This window comes from Populus nigra, chromosome 1, assembly GCF_951802175.1.
Source record: "Populus nigra chromosome 1, ddPopNigr1.1, whole genome shotgun sequence".
Taxonomy (NCBI): domain Eukaryota; kingdom Viridiplantae; phylum Streptophyta; class Magnoliopsida; order Malpighiales; family Salicaceae; genus Populus; species Populus nigra.
In genome coordinates, this window is record NC_084852.1 from 38,416,927 (window position 1) to 38,444,245 (window position 27,319).

At 33.7% G+C, this 27,319-nt stretch overlaps 2 protein-coding genes across 4 annotated transcripts; both read right to left on the reverse strand.

Annotated features, from left to right (window-relative positions):
* Nucleotides 1-342: 342 nt before the first annotated feature.
* Nucleotides 343-9,233, reverse strand: LOC133692352 (ABC transporter B family member 2-like). 2 transcript variants are annotated; one of them, XM_062113227.1, is made up of 12 exons: nucleotides 8,754-9,233; nucleotides 8,535-8,589; nucleotides 8,078-8,253; nucleotides 5,577-5,777; nucleotides 5,012-5,271; nucleotides 4,062-4,602; nucleotides 3,472-3,851; nucleotides 2,915-3,327; nucleotides 2,354-2,595; nucleotides 2,027-2,274; nucleotides 1,406-1,818; nucleotides 343-1,042 (listed from the first exon to the last, which is right to left on the reverse strand). In XM_062113227.1, exons 1-12 carry the CDS (start codon nucleotides 9,033-9,035, stop codon nucleotides 504-506), a joined length of 3,750 nt encoding a protein of 1,249 aa, XP_061969211.1. In that variant the 5' UTR covers nucleotides 9,036-9,233; the 3' UTR covers nucleotides 343-503. The 2 variants fall into 2 exon arrangements, with proteins under 2 accessions (XP_061969211.1, XP_061969219.1); XM_062113235.1 differs by lacking the exons at nucleotides 8,078-8,253; nucleotides 8,535-8,589; nucleotides 8,754-9,233 and adding an exon at nucleotides 5,926-6,252.
* Nucleotides 9,234-14,889: 5,656 nt separating this feature from the next.
* Nucleotides 14,890-22,432, reverse strand: LOC133680828 (ABC transporter B family member 2-like). Of its 2 annotated transcripts, none has more exons than XM_062103832.1 (12): nucleotides 21,863-22,432; nucleotides 21,532-21,586; nucleotides 21,167-21,342; nucleotides 20,429-20,629; nucleotides 20,022-20,281; nucleotides 19,134-19,674; nucleotides 18,390-18,769; nucleotides 17,586-17,992; nucleotides 16,966-17,207; nucleotides 16,635-16,882; nucleotides 15,966-16,378; nucleotides 14,890-15,648 (listed from the first exon to the last, which is right to left on the reverse strand). In XM_062103832.1, exons 1-12 carry the CDS (start codon nucleotides 22,124-22,126, stop codon nucleotides 15,074-15,076), a joined length of 3,762 nt encoding a protein of 1,253 aa, XP_061959816.1. In that variant the 5' UTR covers nucleotides 22,127-22,432; the 3' UTR covers nucleotides 14,890-15,073. The 2 variants fall into 2 exon arrangements, with proteins under 2 accessions (XP_061959816.1, XP_061959817.1); XM_062103833.1 differs by lacking the exon at nucleotides 21,863-22,432 and adding an exon at nucleotides 21,728-21,750.
* Between the last annotated feature and the right edge of the window lie 4,887 nt (nucleotides 22,433-27,319).

Genomic DNA, 27,319 nt, shown 5'->3' on the forward strand with positions numbered 1-27,319 from the left:
ATAACCGATTAATACCAATAAAACATAAAATGGTTATATTAATTATTACTAATGGTTATCATTAAAGGTAAATTTAATTTAAATTAAAATTGTCACAAGAAATGCCACCAATGACGCATTTAAAAAAAAAATATACATAATTACAAAAAAAAGTTGGTGACTAAAATAACTCAAAGCAGCTGGAACTCAAATTGTTTTTGAAGAATCAATGAGATGGAGCACAACAAGGACTAAAGTGAAAATTTGAAAAACCAAACGACTAAATTGAAAACAAAATTCCAACGATACACCATATAAAATATGGAGGGAAACATTTGGCTGAATATTTAGGGAACAAGTGAATGAGAAAATGCAACTTCTAATATTGGACCGCAGGTCCCAACATATTATTATTTTCAGATAGACAACACAGAGGAGACTATGTATATATAGAAGGATAAAACAATGGAGATATCACATCCGCATGAGAGGCAGGGCAATCTACATTCCTGCTGTTGATGCTATTATTCTCTCTGCTGAAGTCTTACTAACTTAAAATATGCTCCTTCCATGTTGTTTATAAGATTGGAATGGGTGCCTTGCTGTATTATCTTCCCACCTTGTATAACTGATATTTCATCAGCATTCTTTATAGTGGACAACCTGTGTGCTACTATGACTGTTGTTCGGTTTGTCATCAATCTATCTAGAGCTTGTTGCACGACACGCTCTGACTCCACGTCTAGAGCACTGGTCGCCTCGTCTAATAGCAGGATTTCTGGGTTTTTCAGAACTGCTCGGGCAATGGCCACTCTTTGCTTCTGGCCACCAGATAGTTGCACCCCTCGTTCACCAACCTTTGTTGAGTAGCCCTCGGGAAGGGCGCTGATGAAACTATGAGCATTAGCAAGCGTAGCCGCTTCAATTACTTCTCCTTCCAAGGCCCCTTCTTTTCCATATAAGATGTTCTCATAGATTGAGGTGGCAAAAAGAGGTGGCTCTTGTTGGACAAGACCAATGTGTTTCCGAAGGAATTTCAGCTTCAGTTTCTTGATGTCTATGCCTGCAGGAAATTTGAAGAGATTCTAGTCAGACCAAACTTGAACCTTTAGAAAATTGTCTAAAGCTACTGAACAGGATGACTGCATGGAAAACTGCTGAGCACCATTCTTTTTCTACTGAAAATTGGAGAAACTGTTTATTTTCAGAAGAAGAACATGAAGAATCTATTTTGCATTTCTGAATTTGAAAAGATTTAAGTTTTTATAAGCGAAATTCGGATTGAAAGGTATCTTTAAGATGAAAAACATAACATTACTGGTAAATTAACAACTGGTTTCTTTGCTTAATCTTTTTTTCCAAAACGCTGCTATAATATTGATGCCTGTCTCATGCAATAGATGAAATAAAACCCAGAGAAACCCACCATCAATCATCACTTTTCCTGCTGTTGGATCATAGAAACGAAGAATCAGAGCAAGAACAGAACTTTTACCGGAGCCACTTTGGCCCACTAAAGCCATACTCTTGCCTGAACACACTCTTAAATCGAAGTCCTTGAAAATCAATGTATCTGGTCTAGAAGGATAGCTGAATTGGACCCCTCTTAGCTCAATTGTACCTTCCACATTTTTCAACTCTTCTCCAGCATCCCCAACCACCTGTGTCTTGCGGTCCAGCAGCTCGAAGACAGACGCTGCTATTTGGTTCCCTTTCAGAATATCTGGAGCCATCGCCAGAGTTTCTCCCATGGCTATTGCAGTTGTAATCAAAACAAAAAATGACTTCATGATAGATTTAAATCCAGAAATCTCCTTTCCCATCAAAACAGAACCATACCTGCAGAAATTTAAACAAGAGTAAAATGAATTCCTCTCAAACTATTGCTCAAAGCCAATTGGACAAATGAGAGGAGCATTGGGTTTGCAGTGTCAGTCATGGTGACCTCCGTGTTGCTGCTCATGCTATGTTTCAATGCTAGGAATCTAGTAGTTATTCATTATGTGATCCAAAATGTAAAACATCGGATGAAGATAAAACTATGTACCATAGTGCAAGCGCATAAGATGAGAATATGAAGAATTGGCATACACCATAGAATATTCCTGCGATCTGACCACGAAGAAATGAGCGGTTGGAAGGTTCCACGAGCTCATGGGCATAAAGATGAAGGATCTTCTCTTCAGCAGAAAATGCTGCAACAGTGCGGATGTTGCTGACAGCCTCACCAGCCAGCATGTTAGCCTTTAAATATGCTTTGCTCAAGTTGCCACCAAAGCCTTGCATAAAGAGTTTCTGAATTCATAAAATGGATTAACATTAGATGTTGACAAGAAAAAATTATTCTGTACTAAATACGGGAAAGAAAGGAGACCTCGCTGATGTGACCACTGATCAGGAGTGGATATGTGGCTATGACAACAAGTGTGATCCTCCAGTTTAAGATGAAAGCAATGATAAATGAGGTGACAACCAGACCAACATTGTGTAAGAGAATTGTTGTGCGATCCACAACTATTGTTTGCAACAAAATTGCATCACTCTGTAAACGTCCTGTGAGCATTGGACTGGTATTGTTCAAGTCATCAAACCATCCAATTTCGTTCCTCAGAATGGCTGTAACCAAGCAGATCATAGAAGCTTAGTTAAAAAGCTAGAAAGTTCATTTTGTAAAGAAAGGAAAACAACTCCAGCCTTCAATGTATATTTTACATGTTCCCTTTTTCTGGGATGAATTACAAGACCCTTGATGGTAGCATAGAAACGTAGATTATCAAAAGAATGACTATACATATAGACCAACAGCATTTTAAATCCTAGAAATGGTCTTATGAATTCACCAAAGGGACATGTTAAGAAAATGCATCTAAAACAGAAATATGTAATGGAAATGCTTTGTAATGTAGAAGTAAAGAAAAGAAAAAAGCATATTTACCAGAAAACATAATTTCTCTCACACGAAGAGCAAGTCGCTCTCCCATGATTCCAAAACACAGATGCATAATGGCGTAGGCGAAAATACTAATTACTGCACCACAGCAAAATAGGATTGAAATCTTTCTGATCTCTTGACATGTTGTGTGCCAGTCCATGTAATAGGCTACAAGAGATTGAGCCATTCCTAATGCAAAAAGTGGCAGCAGCGCTCCAGCAACAAAGGCACTAATGGTTCCAACAACGCCATAAATCCAATCAGGGCCAAGCATGGAATACAGTCTTTTCAGTGAAACAGGTTTTGGCCTGATAGGCTCCATTGTATCAACACCAGCATGACTATGTAAATCTTTTTCAGAACGAAAACTCGCACTAAAGCTTGTCCTTGTGTAGGACAAACCTCCTGAATACTGTCTGTTAGAAATGGAAGTCCAAGTTTAAAATTAAAGAAAAGGCAATCTTTTGGAGGGCAGAATTTCAAAGTTTGTCATTTGGGACAAACAAACCATAAGTTACTAAATGATTACGTGAAGTTTCAGAATGTTAATGAAGAAGTACCTGAGTGGCCATCCCACGGAAGGACTTACAGAGGAGTGGCATTGCACAGAAGCTTCCTCCTGAAGGTGAACAAGTGATGCGTATGCACTATTTGGATTTGAGATGAGGTTTTCATGGCTTCCGATTTCCACTATCTTCCCTTCCTGAAGAACAACAGTTACATCTGCGTTCCTAATGGTTGAAAGACGATGAGCCACAATTACAGTAGTTCTTCCCACCATGGCATGATTAAGTGCCTCTTGCACACTTTTCTCAGACTCAGCATCTAGGGCACTTGTAGCTTCATCTAGTAAAAGAATTGAAGGATTCTTTATTATTGCTCGTGATATTGCAATCCTTTGTTTTTGGCCACCTGATAGTTGTATTCCTCTCTCACCAACCTGCAAGTGTAATATCATTTCACAACATATAAACCCTTCCTTAATCTCCCATCCCTTATTTTTCTCAAGTTTATGATCATGCTGCAATTTTTGAAGTGGTTTTCCTTCGACTTGAACCTGAGTTTTTTAGGAATTGGAATGACAACAAGCGTGTGTGGGAGTCTAGGTATAGCAGTATTCTCGTGATTGTTTGCAATGACAAATTAGTACCTGAGTTTCCAATCCATCAGGGAGGTTGTTGATAAAGGACATAGCTTCTGAAAGTTTAGCAGCACTTGTAAGTTCATCAAGGGTGGCATCAGTTTTTCCGTAGAGAATGTTCTCTCTAATACTTGTTGCAAAAAGGGCAGGCTCCTGATTTACTAGTCCAATTTGTTGCCGTAGCCACTTGAGGTCAAGGTCCCTGATATCATTCCCATCTAACAGTATCTTTCCGGATAGAGGCTCATAGAAGCGTTCGATCAAAGATATAACCGTACTCTTTCCTGATCCACTTCCTCCGACAAGAGCTACAATCTTCCCAGAAGGTATATCAAGACGAAATTTATTGAAAATAATTACGTCAGGACGTGATGGGTAGCAAAAACATACGTCCCTGAATTCGATGTGACCCTCCAATTTTCCTAGTTTTTGGCCAGTTTTTGAGCTTGATTTGCTTACTGTGTTCTTCTCAATCATCTCAAAAATGGGGTAAGCTGCTGCCATGGCTCGAAAAAATGCAGAAATATCTGGTGCTGCCATTCCCAGGGATCTGAAAAGCAATGCATGTCGATAATTTCAACGTAAATTACAAGTGGGATGGAAAAATATAGCAGAATCGAGCGCATATGATTAGATTGGTATATATGGATAATGGATGCAAGCATCCATTAAGAATATAAAATCATCTTTTGTTTCCAACTTCTTCTATGATTTCCATTGAAATCTTTCTTTCCAATAGACTAACGAAAATATGATACTTAAGGAGTTGTCAATGGTGGGGGAAAATATGATAATTAAAGCTGATTAATTCAAGTGATAAGAACTTATTTAAAGCAAAGATGGCTAGAAGTCATGTAAAACACAATGTGCTTAAATGAATGTGATGTTAAATAGAGTTGAACGAATCGATTCCATGACGTATGTTGATTCCATGACAAATGGCAGCAGCAAAGACTTACACTCCAGCAATAAGGACATTGAGCATGGTGGTGAAGGATTCACCACCATTGGCAATGTTCTTATGAACAACTATGCTAGTATACCAAACAAGTAAAGCCCACGAGAGGAAAAGAAGACTCTGCAGGGTTCCCATTCCAAGACCCTTCGTCAAACCAGCTTTTCTTCCGTGCTTGTAGGTATTCCTTAGAGCTTCTTTATATGATCTCACTGCCCTTTCTTCTCCTGTAAATGATTGCACTGTTCTAATATTACCAATTACCTGAAAATTAAATCCCATCATAAACTGTGAAGAGAAAGAATCAGACTGTTCCATCCCTTAATTATCATCTTAGCTTTGATAGAAACACTTGACAGAGATTGTTGTTCCATCAGTTGTTTTTGGTTGATATTTGATACATTTAACAAGTAGTATCTATACTTTATGATCTGTTCAAACCCACTGGTACATGAATTGTCTGAACCAAATCCAAGATATATTTTGAACTCCATACAACACTAATAAACTCTCACTTGGCAATTTTTTGTTCATATTGTTTTGGTTTCCCTATAGCAGCAAAAGCTTACCTCCTGAGCGATTTGACTAGCCTCGACATAAGATTTGCGAACGTTAATAATAAGGCCGGTTGCTATGTATGCGTAGATGCCACCAGCAAGAGCGATTAAAGGGAGCATAGACAATGTCACCAAACTGATTTGCCATACCCTGATAAATCCAATAATAAAGCCAACCAGAAATCGGCTTAAATAGTGCATCAATTTCCCTACCTGCATCACGCAACACCGTTCAAGAAAGTTACAAAACCAACGAAACAGAAGCAAATAAATGTACAAAAAACAAAAATTGTGCCACAATAAGTGTGGATTTGAGAAGCTTAATTCACACACAAACGCATGGAGTTTACAGAAATTATACATGGCCCAGATCTAAGAACCCATTGTAGCAGCCAGTAATAATACTTGGATACAGCAATGATTCACATGAACCAGTTCTGTGTAACATAACTATTTTCTGACATACACAGCCAGCATATATACTAGTTATGGCAACAAATTATAGGAGTGTCGAGACTGCTTTCCTGTTTCCTAAATACACCTTGAAGTTGAAACTACATATTCCTATAATAAATCGATCCAGAAATTGTAATAAAACCCCTCTTCATTGAGGAGTCTCTTTCGATCCACCTCACGAATACACTGGAACTCCACAAACCCTTTTTTTTTTTAAAAAAAAAAAATAGCATTGTCGGATCATTCTGTAACAGAAACGACCCAACTCACGATTAGGGGTCATCCATTTATCCACAAAAATTAAACTGTGATTATATAAGTTCTTAGGAGTTCTTTTTTCTTTTTTTCCGTGGATCCCAGAAGAAAGGTCTCATGGATGCACATTTCTACTTGCCTTGGTATGTTCCAACGTATGATTACTTGCGATTGCAAATATACATGGCTATTATTTTGAATAAAGAAATCTAATAAGAACATGAGAAATATTTAGCAACATCCGTAGTTGATTTCTCATATCAAGGTGAACTATAAAGCTTATTTTCATGATGAACCTTGTGTTTTATGATTTGAAAGTGTAGATAAATAATTAACCACGTAGAGATTCACCAAAATTACCCATAAACGAAACAAAATAGAAAAACTGATGTGGGGCGGTTTTCTTCATTGTTTTAGCATAGTTATTTTTATTTTATTGTTTAATTAAAAAATTTTAGGTTTCAAGAAGTTCTAAAAGACTATTACATAGTTGAGTGACACCAAACATTAGTTCTAACAAGACTATTGCATAGTTTAGTGACATCAAACATAATTTTTAATTCTATTATTGGATTACATTTAAATTTTATAATTTTATTAGATCGGACTAAATATCTAATTATAAAAAAATAAAGGTTAGTTTGCCAGCTATCTTTTATTTTAGGATCAAATTAGACTCGAAAACTATTGTTTGAAAATTTTATTTATTTTTCTTGTTGATTTTAGATCTTTTTATTTTGATCAGGATTTTTAATTTAATTAAGACTTTACTAATTAGAATATTGTTTCCTTGTATTTGTGTTTCAACAGCTTTGTAGGTTATTTTTCAAAAGATAAATTATAAAATAAAGATTTTTTAGAATATATTAGAGTTCTCTACAATTTTTCCTGTAGTTAAGTGTGATAATTTTAAATCTGAAAACCTTAGTTTTTATCTATACATATTGCATCAATTAGTATAAGTAGGTGGGATTATCAATGATCAAAAAGTATTTTTAATGTGACTTTCCATTTTAGTGGAGGCCATTTGTAAGAACTTAGGAGACATTGCAAATTAAGAATCCAATTATAGATATTAGATTGAATAGATCTAAGTATTCATTAATTAGCAGAAAATTGACAAACACTTGAACTATCTTACACTACGAGAATAGTGACAAGGAGAGAGACATGCTAAGAGATCGATCTACCTCAATTTAATTAAGATTTTACCTAATTGGGATATTCTATTTGTATTTAAATTGAATTGTAAGATATTTTTCCTAAGATAATTTATAAAATAAAAAAAATTCCAGATTGTAATTTTAGATCAGAGTTCTGTAGTTTTTAGCCACGCAATTTGCAGCGTCAAACTAAACAACAGTAAATTCTATCGTATTCAGGGCACAACGTGTAATAGCAGGCACTCTCAACGACCAAACACTCTCAACTGCCCAAGCGAGATATCAATGATGATGATACAGGCAGTGAGTAGAGTACCCTCAGCGGTCTCCAACTCGTATACGAAATCCAAAATCCAAAAAACTTTCAGCCACAACTGAATGTCGGAACATTTATTCCCCTTGCAGCGAAAATTATATATCCATAGAAACAATGAAAGCAAGTGGTAGGTCTGAACAAGCTTAGTTTATTGCCCTTGTACGTAGCATGAGTATTTCTACTATTGTTTTCCATTTTAGTCTCACAAAACCTAAATTGAAATGAAATAAAATTCAATTGTAGGAAGTGAATTTGATTAGACGGCTGATGATCATCATCTCTTATTATCATGGGACCAGAAAGATTGGAGTGGAGATCAATACCTTCTCGGAAATGGCATCTTGCACAACAAGAATGTCGCTTGTAATTGAGGTTATGACCTCCGCGGTTGATGTTTCAGTGTCGAATACGCTTATGTCTTGACTCAACATTGAATCCAAGTAGGCCATTCTCATCTTTGCTGCCTGTCGTTCTCCAGTATGCATCCAACATGCCACCTCTGTGCATCCATGGTTATTTAGTTACATCATCAAAGCTCATCATCATCGTTATGATTACCAGTACATATCCACACCGTATTTACCGATGTGATTGATCATAACGAGTTGAGAGCAGGAGTTTCAGGAGGAAAGAAAAAATGTTATGGGGCTAGCTGAGTTACACAACAGAAGGTTGTGCAATCTATCAAACCATGGTTAAATTAGAGAAATACACAAGTTACTCATTTGAAGGAACTAATTAAATATTTTCTTATTAAAAATAAAAAAAGTTTGAGCTCACCCGTCCATGACGAAAATAACATGGCCACACTGAGATATAGAAAATCCAACGAGTACTGCAAAAGGAGCTCGAGTTAAGGAGATGAAAACCCAAATGATAATAAGAATAATAACCCTTCTCCATGGAATGAACAATGTTACCATTTACAGGAAGGAAGAAGAAGCTTTGTTAGACGCTCACATGCATGAATTTATAGATAATAATAAGTTAAGAGTAAACCTTGGCAACTTTGTGAGAAGTTTGTTGAGGAAAGAGATAAGCCAGTCCAATGATATTTATCAATTTTCCAAAGTAAATGAAGAAGACAGGCACTGAAGCTCCATGAATACAAGCACCGATTGATCCCAGCCCCATCAACACGAAGTCGTAAAAATCGGCAAATGCGAAAAGTTTTAGCAAAGGAACTTTCTGTTGCTTCTTTCCTGCAGCTTCCTCTTTCTTCGTCTGGATCTTGTCCATAATCATATTATCGATGTCTTCATTTCCGGAAATTGAAATCATTGTAGCCTGAAAGAAAGTATTTACTAATTGCCTTCTCGATGAAAGAAATGATGGCAGAGCTGATACTATATAAAAGCAGGGACTGACCGAACTATGCACTGTTTTTTTTTTTTTTTTGAAGAAATCATCTGTTACTTGTTAGTTGCTGTAAATTCAAGTGCTGTTTCATCATAGACTCCTGGTCAAGCCAGCTGGAGAAAGAAACAAAAAATAGAAAAAAAATTTATATGAAAAAATCTCATTATAATGAAATCAACATTTAATATATGAAAAATACATCTGAACGATAAAAATTTCGTCTTCTCTCAATTGAATGCATTACTACTGGCAAATCAAAACCGGGTTTTGTCCTCGATATTTTTCACTGGAGGCCCTCGTTATAAGTTGATGATCACTTTTAACGGATGAACATCAGTACCAGGAGGTTAGTGGTTTTTCTTTTTCTTAGAAAAAAAGGGATTTCCTTCGAACAATGTTTTTTATTCCGTGCATCTAAGCCAGCCATAAGGATCCCTGTATTTAGCTCTTCATCCAGTAATCTTGTCAGAGAGTAGTAGCAGTAGTTGTTATTTAAAATATTTTTTTGTTTGGAAAAATATAAAAATAATATATTTTTTTATTTTTTAATTAATTTTTGATATTAGCATATTAAAACAATCTAAAAATATAAAAAAATTAATTTTTAATAAAAAAAGGTTAAAACTCTCTCTGATAATTGGAAAACTTAACAGTAAACCTACTCTTTTCTTTTTTTACATTTTAAAACTTTTTGTTTCCTTTCATCATTCTACAACGCAATTAGAATAAGTTATGATAAAAATACCAAATAGAGTACTAAAAACAAAACGCCAAAAAATATATGACTAGCCTAAAATTCACAATAATTTTATTTTGGTATGAAAATTCATTTTGATATTTTTTAGTTCATTATTTAGAGAGAGAAGAGAGAAACTCACTAAAAAAATATCAGAGAAGAAGTCAAACAAATAATTAGATTGAATGATAGGAAATGCACATGTGGTAAATGATAGATATTTCAATATCTATGTTCACATGTTCTTGCATGTCGTGGCGAAAATCACTTAGACTTTACACAATTTATTTATGATCATTACATGAGTGAGAGCTACATATATATATTAGTGCATGACATATCATTTCGTCTATTACTAAACAAGTTACAATAAAGTGATTTCACTAGACCTTGAGTTGATAAAGACTCATTTAGATGGAAATTAGAGTGTGATTGACGAATATCTACTTGTTTTTGTAACAAGATGAATATAAAAGAGGATCATACACATTATAAGTATAACATATGTAATAACATAGGCCATAATAGAAAAACAAGTCTTAATCAACAATGTATATATGGCAAAACAAATAATTGTTTATGATATTTTTATAAAGCATATTTAATTTATTTAATTTCACATTAAACACAAATATTATTATATAAAATGTTATGCAAGGTGATGAACCATCTACTCATGATAAGTGTTCACATCATGACGATGATATTACTTAAGAGCATGACATGATATCTAAAAAAAAATAACTATGATAACAAAGAATATAAGATATAGTTGATTCATGTCTATTAAATATATTTATAGGACTGTAAGAATATTTATTTTAAATATATTTTTAATTTAAATGATAATGTTTTTACAGATAAAAAACACGACATTAATTAATTTGGTGTCGTCGTACGATATTTAATTAAGATAATGTTTTTGAATGGAGGTATTAATTAAATGTTATAATTGAAATATGATATTTTTGCAAAAACTTTTCATTGACATGTGAAATTGTCTTTTCCTTTGTGTACAGATTACGAACGCATCGTGCCCCATTAAAGGCTCCACTGTCATGAATGTCACCCTTCACTCTCATGCATTAAATTGATAGGATCCCACCTATGGACTTATGGTTTTCTGCAATTTCTACTTTCCCCGCCGGTACTGTTTAATGCAACTTCGTTAAGTTTTTCAACTCATTCTCTGTTTTTTTAATTTTATTTTCAACTAGATAATTTTTATTGAGTTGGTTAAGAATTAAAATTTAATATTTTTTTATATTATTTTTTTATACAATTATTGTGATTTTATAATCTAAATAGTGAATTTTACATTATTAATTAATAAAATAAATATCATTTACAGTTTTTTTTGTTTTGATTATTAGATTTTTTTTTATTTAAAAAAAACATGAATTAAAGACTAATCGAAGATTCTTACAAAAAGTAGCAAACAAAGTGATTTTCAAAAGGGTTTCAGTTTCACTCTTTTTAAAAGGAAAAATCCAAAACAAACAAGGTTTTTACAAATAGTGGTTCCAAAAGTTTACAATAAATAAATAAAAACTTCAAATCATACCGAATTCGTCGGTTCCTGTTTTAAATAATGCTGACCGTCAGAGAGAGAGAGAGAGAGAGAGGAGAAAAGAAGAACACGTGCCATGATTCTGCAGTTCAAAGTTAGAGAAATAGCTTTTGGAACTATTTCCCCACAGTTGCTATTTTACAGATATTAAAAAGAAACAATGTTCAATTATTCCGTAAATCATTTTTTTTATGAAAATTTTGATTAAAAAATAAATACATTTATATATATAATAAAAAAGAAAATCACAAAAGAATTGATAAAACAAATCAAAATACACTAATTCACTTTATCTCATTATAAAAAAGGCATTAAATTATAGTAATTTTAATAAAAAACCCTCCCAGATATCAAAGTAGTTTTGATGATTCAATAATATTATTACTTCAATTGGGAGCTTTTAGTTGCGTTACTTTGACTAGATGAAAATCTTATCGATGGAATAATTAATTGGTTAATTGTATCATTAACCATTTCTCTTTCTTTTTTTTTGGTGTGAGGAACCTATCATGAATCCATTAATTTCTGCCGCTTCTGTTATTGCTGCTGGGTTGGCCATTGGGCTTGCTTCTATTAGACCTGGGTTTGGTCAAGGTATTGTTACGAGCCAAGCTGTAGAAGGTATCGCAAGACAACCCAAGATAAAAGGAAAAATACAAGGTACTTTATTGCTTAGTCTGGCTTTTATGGAAGCTTTAACAATTTATGAACTGGTTGTAGCATTAACACTTTTATTTACGAATCTTTTTATTTAATCCTATATTTGATTTGTTTAATCTAATCTTATAAAAAAAATATGTATTTTTTTTCACCACTGCTACTCATATTCAACATCTAAAGTTATATTACATACTTTCTCTCAATTAATTTCATAGTATTTGTGGTAATTTATGCTAATTGTTGATTTTGATTATTTTAGGGTTTAAAAATAGATTTTTTTAAAATAAGGTTTTTTTATGAATCATATTTAAATTATATTAACTTGCTATAAAATACATTAATTTGAGTTGTTAGTTTCTTTATTTGTCAAGAAGATTGATGATTTTTTGTTGTTGTCTATTATTAATAAAAAGGTTAGAGTTACACCTTTCTAGGTTAAATTGGGGATTTTATTGAATATGTATAAATTATATTAACTAGTTATGAAATACACCAATTGAGTTGATAATTTTATTATTTATGGAGGAAACTGATGAATTTGAGTTTTTACTAATTGTGAATTAGGGATAGTATTAGGTTTTTTTAGGTTAAATTAGGGATTTTATTGAATTAGGTATAAAATATATCAATTAACTATGAAATACATCAATTGAGTGGATAATTTCATTATTTATGGAGAAAATTGATGAATTTGGGTTTTTAATGTTTATGGAGAAAATTATGGTTAGGGTTTCGTTGAATAAACTTTTATCAAAATTATATATCTTAATTAACCTCATGATATTGATAAATTATTGTTTATACTTTTATTGCGGTACCATTATCATTACTAATAATGACATCACTTACAGTGGAGAAAGTAAAAAGTTTCTAACTACTATATTACATGATTCTTACCGGGTTATCTAAAATATTATGTGATTAAACTAGCTAAAAGTTATATTAAAATTGAAGTTGAAATTACTTGGAAGATGCAAACTAGGATTAGTCTAACTTGTAATGTTGGTTTTCCCATTTATAGTGACAGAAGTATGAATTCAATATTTAAGGTTGCTTGCCAACAATAATGGGTTGTATATTCTAGAACTTTACTTGAAAAATAAATCTAAACAAGAAAACTCCTATAATATTGAGTTCAATTAGGTGTCAAGTTGTAGTCAAATGATCATACAGGTATCACACGTAGCTAGTCCATCTAGTTTGGGTAGTAATACCAGGAACCTAATGTTGTCACAAGAAATTATAGATATGGATGTTCAGTTAGGTATGTCATCTAGTCTACGAGCGATCTAAGTCTGTCTACTAGCATTCAAGGCTCGTCCACTAGCATTCTAAACATGCCTACAAGCTTTATAGACCCATCTATGAGTTAGGGTGATTTTGGTACTGACCCATCAATGAGTGTTATAGGCTCGTCATCAACTTGAAAGAGTTATGGTAGTGCAAAATCATTCACAAGCATTCCAAGTCTATTCACGAATGCTTTAGGATTATCCACTGGCATTTTTTTTTCATTTGTTTTGTTTTTGTGTTTTTTTTAAATTATATTTGTTAATTTTATTTTTTTACTATTAAACTGGTTGAGAATTTAGCTTTATAGGTTTTTTCTTTGAAACATTGTCGATTGCTACAATATTTCTCCATATAATTTTTGTTTTGCTACAATTTTTTTTCACATGTTTTTTTTCTAAAATTATCTTTATTGAATTTATTTATTTTAATATTGAGATGGTTAAGAATTTAGCTTTGTATTTTTTTCTTTAAAACATTTTGGATTGCTACGGTGTTTTTCTACATGATTTTTATGCTTTTTTTATGATTTTTTTCCAAAATTATCTTTATCGATTTTTTTAATATTGAATTGGTTGAGTATTACAACTGTAATTTTCCTCACAAAACATTATAGATTGCTATAGTGTTTCTCTACATGGATCTTTTTTCTTTTTTTTTCTTTTTTTATGATTTTTGTTTTTTTATATGATTTTTTTCAAATTTATCTTTGATGTTTTTATTTTTTTAATATTAAGTTGATGGGAAATTTAGTTTTGTATTTTTTTTCTTTAAAACATTGTGGATTGCTATAGTCATTCCCCACATGTTTTTTTTAATGAAGTTTTTTAAAATTATCTTTGTCAATTTTATTTTTTAAATATTGAGCTGGTTGAGAATTAAAATTGTATATTTCAATTGTCATTTTTTGTATCAATAGGTTTTATTTAATGAGAAAAGTTTAATGATAGTGATTTTTATCTTTAAACTTGCATAAAAGGATGGATTTGAGATTGAAAAGTCTTTTTTATTCAGGTTGAATGTTAACCTATTTTTGGATTGTTAGATTGTTTGAAAGAGGATTGACATTGTTTTTTAATTGTTTTTGAGTAAAAATTGATTAAAAAATAGTTTGTTTTAATCCAAAAACTATCTATTTTATTTCCCCCGTTATGACTGAATTATGAATAAATAGATAATTAATTAACCAATATTGACCAAAATCGATGTAATTTATCAGCGTTTCAATATTCTTTTTATTAAAAAGTGTAATCTTGAAATTCTGTGTAAAGAAACAAGTGGTTGTTTTTCTTCTTTTTTTTCCATCCAATATTACGCTACAGTGATCTAGTCTACTACAATACCATCTTTGTTTTCTGTTCTGACTGTAAAATGCCAAAATACTGGCAAGATCACACTTTAGCTAATCTGGGGGCAAGAACCTGAACTTTTACAGAACAGCTGACACTAGCTCAAAAAAAATAAAACAGAGGAAAGATAATTAAAAGCTAAAAATAATTAATGGGGATTGGGGACTGCCATTTTCTAGTGTACAGCATGCTCATTCATGTGTTATTATTATATATTATGTTATTTTCACATGGTTAAAAAAAACAATTCACATCAAACCCGAAAATACATACCCTGTGGGGCGAAAAGGAAAAGAAACGAAAACGTACACGATACATCTGAGAAGAAAGCTCCTGCAGAAATGTTCATCATAATCTATATATGTTCATTGTTGTCATGATTCTGTTCAAGTCCTTGTTGTTGCTGAAGACGAAACAACTTGAAATATGACCCGTCTTTGTTTTCTATAAGACTAGAATGAGTCCCTTGCTCTATTATTTTCCCCCCTTGTATAACTGATATTTGGTCTGCTTCCTTTATAGTCGATAGCCTATGTGCCACCATGACTGTTGTTCGGTTCCTCATCAATCTGTCCAGAGCTTGTTGCACAATACGCTCAGACTCCACATCTAGAGCACTAGTGGCTTCATCAAGTAGCAATATTTCTGGATTTTTTAGGACGGCTCGGGCAATGGCCACCCTTTGCTTTTGGCCACCTGATAATTGCACCCCTCGTTCACCAACTTTGGTCGAGTAACCCTCAGGAAGAGAACTAATGAAACCATGAGCATTGGCGAGCTTAGCCGCTTCAATTAATTCTGTTTCAGAGGCTCCTTCTTTTCCATACAATATGTTTTCATAGATCGTTGTGGCAAAGAGAGCTGGCTCTTGTTGGACTAGGCCTATGTGCTTTCGAAGAGATTTCACCTTGAGTTTCCTGATATCTATGCCTGTGGGAATTCCGACAAGAAGCCAATCAGAAAGGCAGCTTTAAGAAATTGTGTGGAGACAATGTTGAGGACTAGTGTTTGGTACAAGATGTCACCAATTCGAGATTTGAAGAAATATATAACTAAAGATCATCAAGGTGGTTTAGTAACTATCTATTCCTTGTGTACAAATTTTAAGATTTCTTTTTCCTTTCTTGCAATTTATGATCTTGAAGGTTCCAAAGCGTGGAAATTATATTATTAGCTAAAAAAATATCTTACTGGCTGTTTCCCAAATCTGCGAAACATATTCACATATGGTGTCCAAAGAAACTCACCATCAATCATCACTTTTCCTGCTGTTGGATCGTAGAATCGAAGTATCAGAGAAAGGACAGAGCTTTTACCAGAACCACTTTGTCCCACCAAAGCCATGCTCTTGCCTGAACGCACTCTTAGATCAAAGTCCATGAAAATCAATGTATCTGGTCTTGAAGGATAGCTAAATTGGACACCTCTCAACTCTATTGTACCCTTCACATTTTTCAACTCTTCTCCAACATCCCCCATCACCTGTGTCTTGCGATCCAGTATCTCAAAGACAGATGCTGCCATTTGGTTCCCTTTCAGAAGATCTGGGGCCAACGCTAGAGTTTCACCCATGGCTAATGCTGTTACAATCAAAACCATAAATGACTTCATTATGGATTTAAAGCCAGCGAGCTCCTTCTCCATCAGAACAGAACCGTACCTGCAAATGTCAAACAACAATAGGCATTACAATTTGCTTCAAACTCTTCAATATGGGAAAGAGCCATTTAGAGAAACATCATTGAAATGAGTTTTGGCCATTCCATTTGGTTTTATTTGTCTGATTTTCACTGCAATTGTTTGATGAAAGAATGATAATGGTATTTTTCGATCTAAGAACCAAGTGGTTATTCGTTATCTGATGATCTGCAGCTTAAAATAATAAAGGTTTGTGAGATGAAGATAAAACAACATACCATAAAGCAAGCCCATAAGATGAGAAAATGAAGAACTGGCATATGCCATAGAATATGCCAGCAATCTGACCACGGGTGAATGAGTTCTTGGAAGGTTCTACAAGCTCACGGGCGTAAAGGTCAAGTATCTTTTCTTCAGCACAAAATGCAGCAACAGTGCGAATGTTACTCACAGCCTCACCAGCTAGCATGTTAGCCTTTAGATATGCTTTGCTCAAGTTGCCACCATAGCCCTTCATGAAGAGTTTCTGAGCATGCAGAATTATTTTTTTGTTAAATTGTGAACAGAGAGCTTGCTTCTCTATAGATAAATGAAGGAAAGTAGGAAAACCTCGCTTATGTGACCACTAATGATCAGTGGATACGTGGCTATGACAACAAGTGTGATCCTCCAGTTCAATATGAAGGCGATGACAAATGATGTGACAACCAAACCAACATTGTGCAAGAGAACGGTTGAGCGATCAACAACTATAGTTCGTAACAAAGTTGCATCACTCTCTAGACGAGATGTGAGCATAGAGCTTGTATTGTTGAAATCATCAAACCAACCAATCTCGTTCCTCAAAATGGCTGTAATCAGAGACAGCAGAACAGTCAAAATCAGTAAAACAGTTCAAATTGTAAACTAATGAACAATTTAGCAGTGCATGTGCTATATTATACCAGTTCACGGAACACTGCAAAGGTGCACCATGTTTATGGTGACCACATGGCTTAATGCGAAAAATCAAACACTTGGAACAAAATTCATACTAACTGCTCTCTCCCGAAAACTTAATAAGTTCATTATGCATTCAATAGAGCAACTGCTCTCCAAATATTTGTAAAGAAAAAGAAAATTATGGTAAAAGACACAAATAAATACGCAGCTCTCTCTATGTGATGAAATGAAAGCAATCGGTAAGGCATTCGGTAAACCAACCGGTAAAAGTAGGGCCAAGTATTTACCGGAGAACATCATTTCTCTAACACGAAGAGTGAGTCGCTCTCCCATGATTCCAAAAGAGAGATGTTCGATGCCATAGAATATAACACTAATTACTGCACCACAACAAAACAGGATCGCAATCTTCTTGACTTCATGGCGAGTCGTGTCCCAGTCCATGTAAAAGGCTACAAGAGCCTGAGTGACTCCAAGAGCGAAAAGCGGCATCAGGGATCCAGCAACAAATGCACCAATGGTTCCAACTATACCGTAAATCCAATCAGGGCCAACCATTGAATACAATCTTTTCAATGAAACATTCTTTGTCCTCATGGGCTCCAATGCACCAGCACCAGCCCGGCTAATTGAATCCTTGTCAGAACGAAAACTTGCTCCAAAGCTTGATCTTGTGTCTTGAGAATACTTCATGCTAAAAAAGTAATCAAGAGTAAAGTTACTAAATACAGCTTCATAACAATAATATGGATAAAATCAGGATGTTTGAGGCACATATTCACTCTTTTCAGCTCCCTCTGTGCCATCATAGAACTGTAACTATCATTTTTCAATCACCAAGTGCATGTCTTCTAGTAGAAACAAGTACTTTTGGGTCAGGTAGTACCGAAACTTTAGCAGTCTGTTTGAAGTATTAAAGCTGGTAAGAACTTTTCAATTACCCATAGTGAAATGGAAGTCATTTTTTCAGCAATAACTTAAAATTTAGAAGGGATATGGTTAAATCACTAGTAACCTCAGGTAAATTGAATTCAATCTAGCGGTTTTGACATTTCATCTTTAGTGAAATATTTCAGAGCATAAATGAATACCTGAGTGGTGGTCCTAAGGTAGGACCGAGTGAAGGATGGCCTCCCGAGGAAGCTGCCTCCTGGAGATGAACGAGTGAAGCGTAGGTACTTTGAGGGTTTGAAATGAGCTCCTCGTGGCTCCCGATTTCTACTATCTTCCCTTCCTGAACTACCGCAATGACATCAGCATTCCTTATTGTAGAAAGCCGATGAGCCACAACTACAGTAGTTCTTCCGAGCATCGCACGATCAAGAGCCTCTTGCACACTTTTCTCAGATTCAGCATCCAGTGCACTTGTAGCTTCATCAAGCAAAAGAATGCATGGATTTTTCACAATAGCACGTGATAATGCAATCCTTTGCTTTTGCCCACCTGATAACTGTATTCCTCTCTCACCAACCTGGAGGTACATTAATATTATTTTTCCAAGTGAAATTCCTTCATCAGATTCTGCTTCCTATATATAGAGTTTGTGATTGAAGCAATTTTCATGAAGTTCATCTATTAGTAGGCCGAGTGCTTCATTAAGCAATTTAATTCGTGTACAGAAAGAAAATTTTCTTTTGCATTAACCTCTCTTTTAATTACCAAGAACTTGAAAGAAAGAGGAGGTACAGTCTCAATTCTTCCGCGTATGTAGTCATGAATTATATAATTATAAGTTTATATCAAATGAAAATAGGGTATTATTAGTCATTAGAAGATACATATATTAATGCATAACTTGTCTAATTGAATATTTTCATGGTAGTGAAAATTAGTACCTGTGTTTCAAATCTATCTGGGAGGTTGTTGATAAAAGACATTGCTTCTGAAAGTGTAGCAGCACGTGTAATCTCCTCAAGTGTAGCATCATCTTTCCCATAGAGAATGTTCTCTCTAATACTTGCTGCAAAAAGAGCAGGCTCCTGATTAACTAGCCCTATTTGCTTCCTAAGCCACTTGAGGTCAAGGTCCCGAATATCATTCCCATCTAACAGTATTTGCCCAAATAAAGGCTCATAAAATCGTTCGATCAAAGATATTACCGTGCTCTTTCCTGACCCACTTCCTCCTACAAGAGCTACAATCTTCCCAGAAGGGATATCTAAGCAGAATTTGTCGAAGATTGTTACATCAGGACGAGAAGGGTACCCAAAACATACATCTTTGAATTCAATGTGGCCATCAACTTTCTCTAGTTTCTTGATAGATTTTTTGCTGGTATTACTCAATGTGTTCCTCTCTATCATCTCAAAAATAGGGTAGGCTGCTGCTGTGGCTCGGAGAAATGAAGAAACATCTGGCGCAGCCATTCCCAGTGACCTGAAAAGAAATGATCACAGTATTTAGTGTCCTCAATCACGATTTTGGCAGGAGAATTCAAATGATAAGGATACACAGGACGGATATGTTCAAGAAATAGAGTGCTTTCTATTAGCTTTCAGTTACCATTACAATTTCAGTAGCGTTCAAATCCATCCTCTTAAAAAGAAAAACAAAAAATATGGGCATTCTCCTAGAATCATTGTTGAAAATGTAGATGCGAGGAGCTAAACGCTATTTAAACCCATTAAAAATGGAAAAAGTCATAACGAACACTATGTGGTGACAACATTGATTTCCATGAAATATGAAAGGAGCTACAAAAGAAGATTAGAACACACACTTACAGGCCAGAAATGACAACATTGAGCATAGTGGTGAAAGAGTCAGCACCATTGGCGATATTCTTGTGGACAACTATGCTAGTGTACCAAACAAGTAATGCCCATGAAAGAAAAAGGACACAGTGCAGGGTCCCCAATCCGAGACCCTTGGCCAGGCCTGCTTTTCTCCCATACTGGTACGTATTTCTAAGAGCGTCTACATATGACCTCACTGCCTTCTCTTCTCCTGCAAATGCTTGTACTGTTCTAACATTTCCGATCACCTGAATCGATATCATAAATAATGAGAAGAGAATGATTTTGTATTTTGTCAGTTGCATTTGATTCACACATTATAAACAAAACCAACATTTGGTATAATGGCTTAATTTTAAATCAGTTTTGTCTACGTTTAGTATGATAAGAGATACCTCCTCAGCAATTTGGCCGGCCTTGACATAAGATTTACGAACTTTAGCAATAAGGCCGATTGTTATATATGCATAGATACCACCAGCAAGTGCAATTAAAGGGACTATAGATAGAGTCACCAGACTGATTTGCCATATCCTAACGAACCCAATAATAAATCCACCAAGAAACCGGCTTACATAGTGCATGAAGTTTCCAACCTGCATCATTCACCAACATTCAAGTTACAAAGATACGAGGGAGAAACAGACACTTGTTTCACACACCAGCACGGTGAGTTTAAATTTGACAGACCAGCATAATCAGTTTACCAGAATACATTTCAGAAGCACTAAATCAACTTGCTGTAAGGCATAGGCACAACAAAGAAAGGCACTCAAGAAAGTTAGCCAGAAACAAGGAAAAGCTAGCGTTCAAAATTTTGAATTCTCATCAAAACTACTCTTGTGGGTTTTGTGGATTATGTTGGTCTGTCCATTCTGCAGTGGTTCAAACCTCAGTTATTATCGGTTTTTAGCACCTTTCCAAAATCGTTCCATCCCCAAAAGGACGCCCTCGAATTTCCAAAATGCTAATTTTCTTTTTTGAGCTGCACAATTTTTGAGTGGCCCAATAACCATATATAAAAATTAGCAGAATACTTTTTTTTTGTTTTTTTTGGGTTCAGATATGGATATCGCTAGGTCTCGTAATATCCTTATTGTAACTGCTGATGCATATATTACTGAAATACATACCTTCTCAGAAATGGCATCTTGCACAACAATAATATCACTTGTAATAGCAGCTATGACCTCTCCGGTTGACGCTTCAGTATCGAATAGACTTACATCTTGACTTAACATTGATTTCAGATACGCCATTCTCATCTTCGCTGCCTGTCTTTCTCCAGTATGCATCCAACATGCCACCTCTATTCATGTTCATATAATTTGTATCATCAAGGTTATTACCTCAAGACAACTAGAATTTAATTAAACTTCTCAACAAATTACAGTCACTGAGATGAAAAGGCTTAAAGAATTGACGAAGGGATTAATTAAATATCATGAAATGCAACGGATTAATTAGTGATTGAAGAAACTAAAAAAACTGTGCTTACCTATCCACGATGCGAATAATATAACCGCACTGAGATATACAAAATCCAATGAGTACTGAAAGAAAATAAATAAACAATTAAAAAAAAGAAAGTATAAACCAATAACTAAAACAATAAATTAGTTAATATATCCTGTCAAGAATCATATTTCAAATAAACAAGACAATCCATCATATTTGGGAAAATTCAAAAATACCCTTCACTTGGAAGAGGATCACACATGCAATGACTAGAGAAATTATGTAGGAAGCAAGGGAGGGGGAGGGGAAGGAGGTGCAAGAAATGGGCGGGCGCATGTTTGCATGCACGGTAAGGACAAATTTTAGCAAACCTTGGCTACTTTGTGGGAAGCTTCTTTGGGAAAGAGATAAGCCATTCCAATGATATTTATCAACTTTCCAAAGAAAATGAAGAAGACAGGGACTGAAGCTCCATGAACACAAGCACCAAGAGATCCCAATCCCATTAACAGACAGTCGTAAAAATCAGCAAAAGCAAATAGCTTCCAGAATGGAACTTTCCGTTGCTTCTTTTTCTCTTCCTGCCTCTTCGTCTCCACATCATCTGCCTCTTCAATATTGCTTTGTGAACTCATTGTGGCCTGAAATTGAAGAAAAGACGATGCTGTATATATAAGAAGAGAGTGTACGTGGCTAAGAAATTAGCTATAAAATTCGGCTTAAAGGTTTAGTTCAAGAGAAGGGAATTATTAAAGTTGTGAATGTGAAGGGGAGTAATAGTTGGGAGAAGGTTATGGTGCGAGAAGTTAAATGAGTCCTTTAATGGTGCCAAGGCAGGTTATTTATATAGGGGAATGAGGATGAGGACTATCCTGTGACTGGATGTTGTAGCTGCAATGTCCATAGCAATAGAGAAGAGAAGAGACTGTCTTTTCAGACTTCGAAGATTAATTAGTCGGAGAATTAATTCAACCTATCTTTATGTTTTTCTTTTCTGGTCTACCATACCTCTGTTTAAGTTTAACTGACCCAATTTATTCTCTCATTCTTTAATCCATCTTTTTTTTTTATCAATATTATTTTCTTTTCTTTGTATAAAAAACGCAAATCTAATATTGTTTATTATAAATGTGACAAAACTTTATCTCAAATTAGAAATTATTCCCATATTTTACTAGCTACACTACCAAAAAAAATTAACATAAACAAATGAAAACATCGATGAAATTTTTTCATCGGTATATTGCGGTAAACTTTACTGGCATATTTTTTCATTCTTGTATTCATTAGTAAAAACTGACGGAATTTTTCCGTCAGTGTATACCCGTTGGAATTGCAGTGGAAAAATAAAGAATAAAAAACCCAAACAATACGATAACGTGTAACTTTTACCGACGGCGTTACCGACAGAATTAACCCAACGGTATAGTACGTCCTTAAATATATCAACAAAAAAAATCCCTTAGTATATACTGATGCAATTACAGACGATATTACAGTAAGATTAAAAATAAATAAATTATATAGTGACGTGATATTTTTAATGATAGAATGACTTGCTCTACAAGAAAAACAATTAGAGAAATTTATTATGAAAAAGTAAAAGATTATAATGAGTCATATAAATTTTTTTCACCTAACATTCCAAAGTAACAAAAAAACAAACTTTTCTTCTACTCTTTCTAGCTATTAAAGTTTTGAGAATGGAAGCACTAACAATAAGCCTTACCTTAAAATATGATAACTTCATGTTTTTATATGGACTAAGTACACAAATATTTCTTTTCTCATTTAGGCCTATAATTTCAGACAAACCAAAAAAAATCTCTACCTCAACTTAAATTGATCCAACTTACTAAACTTAAACTCTTCTCTAATTGCCTCCACCGAGTACATCTAAGGTGCTACACAAGCCAATCAATTCTAAGTAATACTTGAACTTGATTGCAGAGATAGGCTTCGTCGACATATTTACAAGGTTCTCATTCTCATATTTTTTTAAACTCGGCCCGGTGGTCGACTCGGTCCAAGGCCAGGGTTTCGGGTTTTGACCGGGTCGCCTGGATCAATCCCTATTTTAAAAAAAATCAAAACGATGTCATTTTAGTTTAAAAAAAAAACAAACAAAAGTCAAGGGTTGCAACCGGGTTTATGATCAAGTTTTGCTCAGTCAACCGGGTCACTAAGTCAGCCGGGTCACACCTGGTCATGACTTTTCCATTTTTTCTTCAACCCGGTCCCGTTTCAGCCCTGGATCGGCCGGGTCCTCGGTCGACCTGTCGAGCCAGGCCGGGTTTCAAAACTATACTCCTTTTTAATTTCCAGTGCAAAATTGAAGATAACCTAAAATGGAATGCAAATAAACTACTCAATAGCTTACAATGTTGTATACCAAACACTCAAGTACCTTCTCAAGACACTTTTTATGTGACAAGCATAACTTGTTAATGCTTCAGTCTCTGTGTACTTAAAATCTTCTTGGCTATACTCAAATCTTTTATATCAAACTCACCATTCAAGTGATCCTTTAAACTATTAGAGTGTGTTTGGTATTGAGGTTGTTGTTGTGGTTGTGGTTTTAAAAAAGTTGTTTTATAAAAAGTACTTTTAGTTGAGGTTGGTTTGAAAAAATAGGTGTTTGGTTAAAACTGTGGTTGAAATTGAGGTTGAACAAAAAGTAGTTTAATGTGTTTGGTTAAAAAAATGTTTTTCAAATTGAGGTTATAAAATATATATATATATATATATATATATATGAATGATTTTTAATTTAAATATTGTAGATTTAACTACTGTTATTACATCATGAAATAAATAATATTGATATCAAATATTTTTTATTATTCCATTAAACTATGTGCAATGTCATCACATACGAAATAAATCTATCAAATAAGGACTATATTTTTCATGGTTTCTTAAGCGCGCAACAACAAAAACTGAAGTTTTTGTTACGTCATCAAGCGATCTCCTTCTAATTTTTTGAATAAAACACAATTAAAATAAAAATAAAAACTGATTTTTTTTTAACTGGGTCGGACCCGTCAAGAACATAATTGGAATTGCGATCAAATTCCATAAATGTTACGTCATTATGCGATATCCTTCTAATTTATGTAGTGTTATTAAATAATATTAAATACTAGTTTTTTTTTTAGTAAAAGTCAATTTTTTTAAAAAAAAAATTACAATTTCATTACGTACAAAATTCATTTGACAAGAACTACAGTTTTCTAAAACATTTTGAGCGTGCAATAAAATTAGGTAAAATATTATCATTTATAAAAATTGAGATTACAGTACAAGTAAATTTAATTCATCTTAAGCTAATTTAAAAAAAAATTCAAAAATATTGTTCACGTTCACGTGAATAGTATGAGTGAAATCATTTAACTATACTGGTTTTTCAAAAAAAAAAAAAAAAACAGTGAAACTTTTCATGTGAGTGAATTAATTCATGTTTTTTGAAATTTTTTTTTTAAAAAAAAATAATAAACTGTGCACTTTAGTGAACAGCTACAGTGGAGCCATGCTCCACTGTAGCTGTTTTTCCAGACGAGAAGCAGCAAAATGCTGCTTCTCCTAAACCAGCGGTGCCATGTGGGTCCTACCCACTGAAAGTACTTTCATTTTAATTACCAAACGCTTATTAACGTGGTTGCGGGTGAACCTCACCCGCAACCACGTTACCAAACGGCCACTTAATCTTAGACATGTTCTTGGAGGCAATTAACATACAATAACAAAAACACAAATGAACCACGTAAGAGCTTCCTAAAATATACACATTTATTCTAGTCAATTCTAAAATAAATATATCCAAGCATAAAATTACCAAACCTTTTATACCACTACTTCGGTGACTACTTCAAGCCATACAATGACTTTTTCAATAAGCACATATGATCTTTCTTAGCTTGAGCTATGAAACCCTATAGCTTATATATACAAATCCTTTCCTTCAACTCACCATTTAGAAAAGTTATTTTGACATCCATTTGTTCAAGCTCTAATTCAAACAAAATAACCATAGCAAGCAATACCTAAATGAAACTATGATTCACAACTAGAAAAAATAATTTATTGAAGCCAACCTCTTTTTACTTTTTGTAAAGCCATTAGCAACTATGTGTGCTTTAAACCTTGCATCCTCAATCTCTAGGATTTTATCTTTCTTTTTGTAGGCCTATTTGCACCTAATAATTTTATAGCCCTAAGGTGGTTTTACAAGCTCCTATGCCTAGTTCTTATGAAAAGACTCAATATCCTTTTTCATATAAAACATTCATTCAAAAGATTCTTTTCAAAAACATTATCTCTTTATAAGAAAAAGACTCATTATTATCAAGATTCTTTATAACATTTAAGGAAAAATTAGCTAAATTAACATAATCATACTTAACTGGTGCTTTTATATGTTTTCTTCGTCTTCCTTTTGCAATGTTATAAAGTTGTGCTTCAAAATATTTTTATAAACTATATACTACACCAATTCCTCAACAAGTTTAGCTGAAGTATCTATCTGCATCATTTTTAAAGCTCTACCTTCTCAAACCTACGACCTCCAGATTAGAAACGTGTGCTAACTAGTCCAACTATGACACAATGTTGATAATCAAACAATTAAAAGAAATAAATTAACCTAATTCACTCTTCATATGAACAGTGAAACACCATAAAAAATATATCTTTTAATGTTATAGGTTAATATAATTATATAACATACTATAATGATAAAGCAACTCAATTTAAGTTAATCTTCCATGTTGAAATTAATCTTCCTATTTTTTTCCTAAAACAACTCAATTTAAGTTAACTTTTCTCCTATTTTCGAAACTATCAATATAAACCATACAAATTCATTGTTCAAATACAATGTATTTTTGTATCATTTTTCTTTACCAACTAATGATTTTGAGTATTTATCTTCCAAAAGAATGCAACTAATTGACTATTGATCCTATTTTTCTAATTGTGATTTTTAAAAATAAAACATTATTGGTGTGATTTTAATTTTCAATTGATAGGCAAAGTCCTCTAAACTTGACGCAGTCAAGAATGAAGGACAATGAAATTTATTACAAATCAAAACCATCAAAACTAAAAACACCATAACTATGAGAAGACACTTAAATACTTATTTTTTATTCATCTAAGTTTGATTTGCTAAAAGGCTATTATAACTCTTTATATAGGAAAAAAAACATAGAAAACTCTATTAATATTGAATAAAAAAATAAAAAAATAAAAAAAATCCTTAAAAAAAGAAATACAGATAATTATGAAAAAATATTTATTTTTCAGAAAAATCTTTTACATCGGCTTATATAAGTTTGAAAGAACTTGTCTGAGAGTTCAAATTATTCATGGAGTAGAACCCACTCAGTTTGAAACAGTCCTCCACCATAAAAACTTCCAACGTAATATTTTTCGAGTAGAACCTCCTTAGTGTAAAAAAACAAAAAACAAAAATCCTTTTTTGTGTTGTTCATTTCATCATGGATCTCTAACACTTTTGTAAGGGTCGTCCAATCATGGGCCTTTGACACTTTTATATAGGATGATTCATCGTAAGTCCTTAACACTTTTGTGTTGGCCACTCCATCATACTCTCAATGCCTTTTTGTAAGTTACCTTATCATAGGTCACACCATCATGATTTTCAATAACATCACACAATAATTAACCTTTAAGAATTGTTGGACTCTGATATTAACTAATATAGCTAAAAGCAAATGATAATGGATTTATTACAAGTCAAAACCCTCAAAGACCAAAAACACTATAATTGTGAGGGACATCAATACCCAATTTTAATTCATCCAAGT

What these genes read in the sequence shown, in the direction of transcription:
- LOC133680828 (XM_062103832.1), bottom strand. Translation starts at nt 22,126, where the DNA reads ATGAGTTCACAAAGCAATATTGAAGAGGCAGATGATGTGGAGACGAAG. An exon ending in ATTATTCGCATCGTGGATAG is followed by an intron (nt 21,343 to 21,531) that starts GTAAGCACAGTT and finishes GAACATGAATAG; the next exon opens with AGGTGGCATGTTGGATGCAT. An exon ending in AGGAAAAGTGATGATTGATG is followed by an intron (nt 15,649 to 15,965) that starts GTGAGTTTCTTT and finishes GAATTCCCACAG; the next exon opens with GCATAGATATCAGGAAACTC.
- LOC133692352 (XM_062113227.1), bottom strand. Translation starts at nt 9,035, where the DNA reads ATGATTTCAATTTCCGGAAATGAAGACATCGATAATATGATTATGGAC. An exon ending in CTAGTCAAATCGCTCAGGAG is followed by an intron (nt 5,272 to 5,576) that starts GTAAGCTTTTGC and finishes TTTAATTTTCAG; the next exon opens with GTAATTGGTAATATTAGAAC. An exon ending in TCAGTGGTCACATCAGCGAG is followed by an intron (nt 2,275 to 2,353) that starts GTCTCCTTTCTT and finishes TTATGAATTCAG; the next exon opens with AAACTCTTTATGCAAGGCTT.